We start from the raw sequence: 10,088 nt of genomic DNA, 5'->3' as shown, positions 1-10,088 counted from the left end.
TTTAATGTTGTAGGCAGAGTTGCTATATAGTTGATAATTCTAGTCTCTGTAGTCTTTTTGGGTCCCTTTATTCTGTCTTTTATCTTCTGGTTGTCCCTGATGCTATCTCTTATGTTTGGTTTTCTTTGATTATGTGCTCCTTTTTTTTTTTTTTTTTTTTTTTTCTTAGTAACTGTCTGCATTAATAATATAAAGCCTAGGGGCACCTGGGTGGCTCAGTCAGCTAAGCATCTGCCTTCAGCTCAGGTCATGATCCCAGGGTACTGGGATCGAGCCCCTCATCAGGCTCCCTGCTTGGCAAGGAGCCTGCTTCTCCCTCTCCCTCCGTCTGCTGCTCCCCCTACTTGTGCTCTCTCTCTTTGTCAAATAAATACATAAAATCTTTAAAAATAATAATAATACAAGGCCTAGATGTTAAGTTACTTCCTCTCAGTGTTTAGTGTGGGTACCAAGGCACATTGCATGTCCAGAGCACTTTAAATACAGTGTCCCAGACCAACAGAGCTAAGAATTCAGAAGGCTCTGATTCATTCTTACTTAATCATTGTAGCCCGCTGGGAGTTTTTAATGTGAGATGGGAGTTCTGTTAGACTTTCCACTTTGGCAGTCCTGGGCTTTGAAACCTGTCCTCTTTATCAAAACCAAAGATCAGAATTGTAGTATGCACACACGCCCTGGGGGAGAAACATCTGTGTTCTGCTTACCTCTCTGGGTTCTTACTTTTCCTTAGTTTTAGTTCCAGCACCTGTATTTCAAACCATTATGGGAAATTGCCTCCAAAAATAGTGTGTATCATTTTAGTCTAGCCATAAAAATAAGGAGTGCTTGCTCTGTGGATATAAATATGCCCAGAGTGAGGTCTTTGAACTCCCACCTTATGTGTAAGGCAAAACGCACTCAGTAAGCAGTGAGAGAGAAAGCATAGTATGTTGTTAGGATCACAGGTTCTGAAATCAGACTGCCGGGGTTTAAATCCTGGCTCCGCCTCACAGTAGTCTATGAATTTGTACAGGGTTCATAATCTCTGTGGGCCTTGGTTCGTGAAAGGACAACAGTCAGAGTTGTTGTTGTTTTTAAAGATTTTATTTATTTATTTGACAGAGAGAGAGAGATCACAAGTAGACAGACAGGCAGGCAGACGGAGAGGGAGAAGCAGGCTCCCTGCTGAGCGGAGCCCAATGTCAGGCTCAATCTCAAGACCCTGAGATCATGACCTGAGCCAAAAGCAGAGGCTTAACCTGCTGGGCCACCCCAGCGCCCCAAGAGTCAGAGTTTTTAACCGCATTTGGTTGTTGTGAGGATCAACTGAGTAAGGCAAGTAATAAGCATTTCGCACGGTGCCTGTCATGCAGTTGGCTCTCCAGTGCTGAGAACAGTTGGGTACTTAGTAAGTGTTCAGTAACTACTCATTGTTAGTTGTACCAAGCGGTACTGAGTGTCTTCTGCACAGCCTATCTTAAATGTTCTCCGTCTTTGTCTTCATTCAAGTTAAGAGGGCGGTCACACTTGCATGAGACAAATGGAATGCAATTAGATGGTATTAATTATTTGTTTACATCATAGAATTTTTAAAATAATTTAATGTTTTATAAACTTCTAACAAGGGGTGCCTGGGTGGCTCAGTCGGTTAACCATCTCCCTTTGGCTCAGGTCACGATCTCAGGGTCCTAGGATCAAGCCCCACATCAGGCTCCTTGCTCAGCAGGAGTCTGCGTCTCCCTCTACCTCTACCTGCTGCTCCCCCTGCTTGTGCGTGCTCTCTCAATCAAATAAATAAGATCTTGGGGCGCCTGGGTGGCTCAGCGTGTTAAAGCCTCTGCCTTCGGCTCAGGTCATGATCCCAGGGTCCTGAGATCGAGCCCCGCATCGGGCTCTCTGCTCCGCGGGGAGCCTGCTTCCTCCTCTCTTTCTCTGCCTGCCTCTCTGCCTACTTGTGATCTCTGTCTGCCAAATAAATAAATAAAATCTTAAAAAATAATAATAAATAAGATCTTAAAAATAATAAAATAAAATTGACATCAGTCTAAAATATCTAGTCATTCATTAAAAAAAACAAAACTTCTACTAAGAGTAGTGAAGAATCAGTGCTTTTTAGTGGAGGTGCTTTCTAAACAGAGACTTTGAGAAGATAGAAGCGTACGGGCTGGCAATGGTGACGGCAGCTGTCATCCCGAGTGACCGCCGTCAGTATGATGCTGCTGTTCACACTTTACATTTGATGGTTTGGGGCATGTTTCTCTCTGTCCATGCTCTCACTAACCCTCAGAGGCAGTTGTCTGTATTGTACTTTCTTGATCAGCAAAGCAGGGCTTGGAAAGTTGAGTGTGGGATAGTAGAAAGAAGAGGTTGGTTGGTCAGTCAGTATAGGGACCAGCTTGGGATTCCTGGTAAAGATGAGAGCGTGCACATCCTGGGACCCAGCAGCTTAATTTGTGGGACTGTATAGGGTGGGGAAATTCTTGAACATGTTTCCAATCAGGATGTTACATTTATAAGATAGTCTGTTTTACCCTCAGCAGGGCAGTGGGCACAAAGCTTTTGACTTATTCATACCACGAATACTATATAACAATAAAGGTTAATGATACAGATCTATATGCATCAACATGGATAAATCAAGACACGTAAAACTAAGTGGGCCACTGGTAGGTAAATAAGTAAATTCTGGAGCTCGAATGCAGAACATAGAGATTATAGTCAACATTACTGCATTATAAACTTCCAAGTTGTAAAGAAGCTAGATCTTAAGTGTTCACAATACAGAAAAGAAGTAATGAGATGACCTGATAAAGGCATTTGCTGAACCTACTATAAGAATCACATTATTACAATACTATAATCACCGCAATTTGTATCAAATGTCTCAAACTAGCACAGCGCACACCTCAAACTTACACAAGGTTATATGTCAACTGTATCTCAATTAAAAAAAAAAAAACTAGGAAAAGCTAGTTGCAAGGAATAAATATAGTACAATATTCTATTTATATGGTTGGAAAACAAAAGACAGTGGTACAGTACATATTGTTTGCGGGTATCTACAAAAAAGCATCCTTGCCGGCTTGAGGACATTGGTTCCTTGCAGGGGAGGAAGGGAGATCAGAAGCCATTGTGGCGAAGGCACACGTCTGTGTATCTCTCTTTTCTAAGCTCTCTGTGATGCTGTCATCTCTCTGCTTGAAATTAATATGTAACTTTTCTTCTTTCAAATAAGGACTCTTTTTTAAAAAATGAAGAAAGAATTTGGAATCGAACAGACTTTGATTCAAAGGCTGCTACCCACGTACCCCCATTGCTTTCTCTAATCCTGTTCCCTTGTCTGTGAAATGGGATCGCGGTAACTTCTTCGAAGTTGTTGGGAGGACTGGTTGAGGGGATATATGCCAAGTGCCCAGGATGGTACCCACCTTGGTACAGATGCTCAGGCACAGTATTTTGAAATGACTTCCCCCAGGCTCACGGGGCTAGCCTGTGCCAGATCTAGGGTTTGTGCTGAGTCTGCAACCGTGCAAGTCTAGTATCTGGGGATACACAGAAACGCGCCAGCCAGAAAGGGCAGGAAGGGAGCCCTCCCAGGGTCGCGCCCCTCACTCCTGCTACTAACCCTTCCCTGCAAACCTGACTCTGACCAAATTGAGAGGGGAATGGGGGGCACCTTGCACCCCAGCTCTATAGCTGTCCCCGGACACTCACACGGAAGAATGTTTTGTTCCTCAAAGAAGAGAGTTACTTGTGATATTGTTCTAAAGGCCTGGTTTGGTTCCACTAGCCCATTGTGACTTCTCCTTTTCTCTCTCTTGTCGACAGTGTCATCAGCAAAGTGGTCCCAGCCCCTGAAGCTAAGCCAGCCCCTTCGCTGAGTCGACCCAAGACCCCGCCACCCGCCGCAGCCCCCACCCCTGTCCCCATGCATGTCGCCCCCGCGCCGCTGCCTTCACCGCTCCTCACGCAGTCCGCTGTGGCCCCCGCTCTGATGCCAGCCCCATCCCCAGCCGTCTCGGGAGCCGGAACATCCAAAGCGCCGGTCCGAAGTGTGGTCACGGAGACCGTCAGCACTTACGTGGTACGCTGCCTTTTCTTTCTGGAGCAGTTGAGGAAGAGCCCCTAGGACCTCACTCTTCCACCATGAGCATGTTCTCAGCTAAGAAGCCGTGTCATGTGTCATTACGGGATTTCGGAGGAGATTCTTTATGACCAAAAAGTTACTTTCCCCTGCATTTTCAAGCTTTGGGCCGTAGAGTATTATATAAGGTGTTTGCAGATTTAGTCTCCATAAATAATATCAAAGCATTGTTTTTCTTTAGTTTACATTGTTTTATACATATATACAACAACGTCAGTGCAGAAATATAGGGATGAATGGTGATATTTAAATCCCACATTGAATTTCTTGATCAAGCAATTAAATTATTCACTTCAGAGTGTAAGTTACATCATGAGCACAGATGTTATGGGCCAGATGCTATTTCTGGGTAACATCGCTAATTACGGTATTTCATTGGCAAAGGTTTGGAATATACCAGCGCTCGCATGGAATGGAAACGAGCTTGAGTGCAGAAGCACGTCTGCAGATGGTCAAGCTCGGCTTGTTGAATGAATTCACGCTGTTGTCACGGGACTGTTTTTAGGTGTTTTCCCCATACCGAGCAGTATCAGGGCTTAGTCAAACCCTGAAGTCAATATAGTAATGACACGTTTTTATAAATAGGTCCCTTGGGCACTGTGGGGTGACAGACACACAATGGAGAGATTTTAGGCACATAGAGGCACTCTTTGTGCGATACTGCTGGGACCACCAAATGTGTAAACCGTGGTCAGCTTCCGGGTGGCACAGGCCTATCTGAATAGATAGGATTGGAAGGTAGGACTCAGGTGGTGGTTATAAATCAGGTAAATATCATATCTCTTTAAGGCATTTTAGAAGGAAGTGTCAATAAATCATTATACATTTGAGGCACTATGATGATATAAAGGATAAGAAGAAAATCTCCAAAGTATTGAGAGAGGATATAAAGACATGAAACATTAACAGAAAAATATTAAATTGGCAATTCAAGACAAAATTAGAAGATACGATAAAATTGGTGATCATTGGGGCTCCTGGGTGACTCAGTCAGTTAAGATTTGACTTTGATTTCAGCTCAGGTCGTGGTCTCAGGGTGGTGAGATCATGCCCCGCTTTGGGCTCTGCACTGGATGTGGAGACTGCTTAAGATTCTCTCTCCCTCTGTCCCTCTCTGCTCATGCACACTCTCTCCCTCAAAAAAAAAGGTGTACTCATCAAATTGGCCCATTCAAAGACCAGTTGTTCTAGGTGTTAAAACTGAGGTCACATCACTGCAAGACGGGTTGATCGATCAGGAAAGAGTTTATAGTTTACCTTTTCTCCCTCCATTGCTTCATCTGTAATGAGGGGGTTCATGTTAGACTAGCTGATCAATACAGTGTGTTCTACCTAAAATTTCTGATTCTCCAGTGGATTTGGGGGCTAACTCCCTGGAGATGGATCCATTGGCGTAGGCAGCATGGATGGAAAACTTGTATCTTCTCAGAGACATTTTGTAGACAGAGACCAAAATGTGTGATTTGGGGGAAAACATGGGCTATCAAGCAAAAATGTCACTGCCTAATAGTGGGACTTTGCTGTTGTCATTACGTTCCCCGAGCTCCAGTTTCCCCATTCGTCCCCTATCCAAGGGTTGTTTCACGATGAGTAAACAAAGTAAGATGTTGGAAAGAACTCAGTACACTGGCTGGATGTTAGTTATTAAGGATGCTGGGCCAGTTTCTCATGTAGCAACAGAGTCACGGCCTTCTCATTTCAAGGGAGGTCACCCAGCAGCCCAGCTGGCCATGCATGGCCACTTCAGGGCACAGGACGCTGGACCCGTCCTACACCTGGACGGCTGGCACCTGGGAACCGGTGGTCCTCTGCCCTTAGACATAGAGGCGGCTAACTCAGAGCTGTAGCGGCCCCGGTTTCTTTGGGAGGCTTTCATATGTGAAGCATCTGTGTCCGCAGTGCGCCCTCACACACAGAGCCGTTCTTTTCTGAGCATCTACTCAGTGTCGTGTTTGAAAGCATATAAACCGACTGTTCCTTGCCAAATAAACTGAATGAGACTCTTTGCCTTGTTACTGTAGAAACTTTGAAAATCAGCTCATAGTCGTTGCTGTTTTTGGAAGGTCCGTCATAGATTCGTTTCTTCCAAATTGGTTTTATTAATGTGGGATTTGAGGAAGCGACCTAATTTGGGATGCTTCTTGCTAGGAGCTGCTGAGTTAAGGAAAGCAAACCCCAGAGCACAGCACATCCATAGCAAATGATGTGAAAATGGGTAGCTCGTTGGTTGTCTGTGCCCCTTATTTTATTTGCCCTTTAGTTGATTGTGCTTTAGTTGAAAATGTCATAAAGGGAATGGAAAGTTACTTAGTAACAGCTCTTTCATATCCTTGATCTTATCAGCCAGTTCAGGAGAAGGGCTTGGCTAATAAGTAATAAGGTGATACACGCACACTGGGCTGCATACATTAATGCCATGCCTGTGGATGTGACCGAGGAGGCTGCCTGTGGCCGAGCTCCGTGGCTGCCGACACACCAGCTGCCGCTGCCATGATGACCCGAATCGGTACCGACCTACGTGCTTACAGTGGTTTTCAGATCAAAGTGGCTGCAGGTCATATAGTTCATAGAACTTGTTCTAAAATGCTGTGTTTTTATGACTTACAAAAGAGAGTTGAAAAGATTCATCAGAAATATCTTCTCACTGAGTGCTTAGTGACTCTCTTTTTCACAGGTCCTGGGGTAGTGATGATGGCGATCATGACTTCAGTAAATTGTTAAAACCGCTGGCTCTCTTTTTAGTTTAACTTGTTTGTTTTTGAGGTTCACGGGATAAAGTGATAAAGTAATCATTCTTACCCTGTCCTCTTTTTGGTTTTTTCTTTCCCATTCCATCTCTGTTTTTGCCTCCTCCTTCCCCACCCCCTGCTGCCCGCTCCCCCATCTAAAAACCTCAGATCCGAGATGAGTGGGGGAATCAGATCTGGATCTGCCCTGGATGCAACAAGCCGGACGATGGGAGTCCCATGATCGGCTGTGACGACTGTGATGACTGGTATCACTGGTAAGCACTGTGGGCGGGGCCGGCCGCCGGGGTGGGGGGGGGGTGCTCTTCAGGGCACAGCGGTGACCGCCGTCCGTCCTGGTCATGCTCACAGTTCCACTACTGTCCTAGGAGCAGTGCGGGGAGCAGGATCACAGTAAGATTAACGTGGGATTAATGTTAAGGCTAAAACCAAGAACCTTTGGACTGTTGTTCTTCAGCCTAAATTCCAAATATTTTGCGTAGCCCAAACCATAGGGCTTCCCTTTCCTTTTTTTCCAGTAATTTTCTATGCTGCAACACTGGACAGTAACATGGAGGGAACCCCTTGGTAGATGCTTGGCGAGGTGCGGGACGAGATGGCTGGTCTGCTCTTCATGCCTTTCCCCACCGTGCCCCCAAACTGAAGAATCACTGTTTACGCAGATAATCTCCTCGTGTTATACTTTAAACATCAGATATAAAAAGATTGAAATCTACTCAGTTGCACGATATAGGACACCTCTAAGATAAAAACCAGGCCACTGCTCGGAAGAACTAGCCCGTTTTGGCTGAAAGGACGAGTGACTGCCAAACCCCAGCAGCGCCTCCACAAGGGCCCCCTGCGACCCGGTAACCCACGCGCCCAGCAGCAGCACTGCCTGCACTGGAGCTCCCCAGCCCAGACGCCACTAAATGGGCCACCGGCCTAGAAATTACTTAATTAAAATTACTGACTCATATAGGGAAAGAATATATACATAAAGCCGGTTGATCCAAAATCTTTTCTCCCCCTGCCTGCGTAGGCCCTGTGTCGGAATAATGGCCGCCCCGCCAGAGGAAATGCAGTGGTTCTGCCCCAAGTGTGCCAACAAGAAGAAGGATAAGAAGCACAAAAAGAGAAAGCACCGGGCACACTGACGTGTCCCGCGGCGGGGACGAGCAGCACCGAGTCGGAGGGGAGTTGGGGCCGGCCCGGCATCCCGCGTGCGCCCCACATTCCCGCAGAGAGCGGGTCTCAGAAGCCCGAGGACGAGAACACACTGTCCACCCTGGACCGGGCCCCGCGACAGACCGGCCTGGGCGGCCCAGGCCGCGTGACAGTAGACGGACTCCAGGCGAGCCGTGGCTCAGGACTGCCACGCCCCCGCTTTTCTATGACCAGTGACAAGTATTATTAATAAACAGACCGTCATCTTCCCTTCTGATTTTGTTTATTCTCTCCAGGGCCTTTTCGCTAAGGTGTTAGCTGAGAAGACAATGTGTCAGCCGCCTCGACTGTCACTCCCGGACGCCGCTGGTCTGTACAGTCTGCAGCCCGTCCCCCCCTCTCTAGTAAGATAATCACAATGACAGAAAAGAAACTCCACTGGGAGTACCGGTAAATATTTTTGTGATGAAAATATATGAAGCTTCCCCACCCCCACCCCCGTTTTTAGTACTAACATGTAAAATGTTCAGGCTTTTGTGAAATACCTTCTATTTTTTAAGAAAAAGGTTTCTATCATGTCCTGTTTGCTTTGGCGCAGATTATTTTTGTTGACTCGCACGTGGTTTCTACGTCCGTGGCACCTGATCGTGGCGCTCCTCCCACGGCTTCTACATGTCATCAACTTGTATAAAACCCCCTGTCCCCGACTAGAAGATCTCCCCTCATGTAAATAATAAATATTTATGAAGTAGTTATTTTTTAAATTTTTATCGTGTTTAATTCTGGCTTTCTCTGAAATCCACGGTGATTTCAGCCACATCTGTAATTAACTGCTGTACATATGCGAAGAAGGCTAGAAGCAGAGCCATAGTTCCAAGTAACCTACCTAGAGTTGAGCCCGCGCTGGGACCCGGATGCCGTGGGGGAGAGGGCCCTCGCAGTCGGAAGGACAACAAGACAATTTAAGTCTGTACTTTATGATTTGAAATTGTTTTGTTATCTCTTAAGTTTCTTTGACTTAACTTTTACTAAACGGACATGTAGATTCCCCAAAAGTAAAAAAAAAAAACAAAAACAAAAAACCAAAAAAACAAAAACAAAAAATGAAAAAACATATATACTGTAGCATTTTGTGTTTATATTGTTTTATTTCTGCAAATCTGTTCATTGAGATTGTGGTTTAAGGCTGAAATGAAGTATATTATGAATTTTTTTTAAAGAAAACTCATCAAATTTCAGGGTATCACAAAACTTTATTATATTACTATACTGCCCACTATTTATTATATGTTATAGATGTCTGAGAGATAAACCAAATATTTTATTTTTAATGTAAAACATCAAATTTAACTTTATTAGCATATTTTAGCAACTTTGGAATAAATATGGACTTTTACTTGATTTTGAAATAATCCCAATTTGGGCCAGTGTAATGGATATCTTGAATGCTAGAATATGGGCTTTGAACCTAATACAAATAATATTAATAGAAATTGTGAATTTTTTTAATGCCAAGTAAATTGATATTAGTGTATGAATTAGTCATATTTTAAAACTTATTATGTGGTTAGAGAAATGAGGTTTTCTGCCATGAATGTTAAATTGCAAATCAGTGGAAACGGAGCCGACCTTTTCAGGGTGCAGTATTTCACTGCCCTCCTTGTTCTAGAAGCCAAAATGTTTCTGTCCCTACAAAGAAACGAAGCATCTATGTTGAGCTATGTGGTTTTTGTTTTGTTTTGTTTAATTCTTTGAGATCATCCTAAATACTTTATACAGTATTTTCACATGCACAGATATACCCATTAGTGCTTTTTGGAGAGGGATGGGGGGTGGGGAAGTGCAAAATAAAGATTATTGGCTATTTCATAGTTTGCTTTTCCATTTTCTTTACTTAGGATTTAGTTCCCTGAGGCACGGTCAGTGGATCTAAAGTTTCCACGTTTAAGTGAGCCGGTCACACTACTGAAATCAGAACGGAGGTGGCTTGTATACTTTCCCCCCAATCCTACTGTCGGGAGACTTCAGCCCATAATACATTGAAGGAATTTCAATCACTTGTCCCATGCTAT

The 10,088-nt window shown here is 44.5% G+C and overlaps 1 protein-coding gene across 1 annotated transcript in view; it reads left to right on the top strand.

The window, feature by feature from the left end:
* The window catches only part of TAF3 (TATA-box binding protein associated factor 3), a 171,658-nt gene extending 161,771 nt beyond the window's left edge, over positions 1-9,887 (top strand). Inside the window, exons 5-7 of the mRNA XM_032881625.1 lie at positions 3,808-4,063; positions 7,021-7,127; positions 7,892-9,887. Of these exons, the coding sequence (XP_032737516.1) occupies positions 3,808-4,063; positions 7,021-7,127; positions 7,892-8,006 (478 nt within the window). The 3' untranslated portion in view covers positions 8,007-9,887. The remainder of the gene's footprint in view (positions 1-3,807; positions 4,064-7,020; positions 7,128-7,891) is intronic.
* Positions 9,888-10,088: the final 201 nt, after the last annotated feature.

The sequence above is a fragment of the Lontra canadensis genome, unplaced genomic scaffold, assembly GCF_010015895.1.
Source record: "Lontra canadensis isolate GAN:19392208 unplaced genomic scaffold, GSC_riverotter_1.0 scaffold76, whole genome shotgun sequence".
Classification (NCBI taxonomy): domain Eukaryota; kingdom Metazoa; phylum Chordata; class Mammalia; order Carnivora; family Mustelidae; genus Lontra; species Lontra canadensis.
The sequence above is the reverse complement of the archived record's forward strand: the minus strand, read 5'-3'. Positions and strand labels throughout refer to the sequence as shown.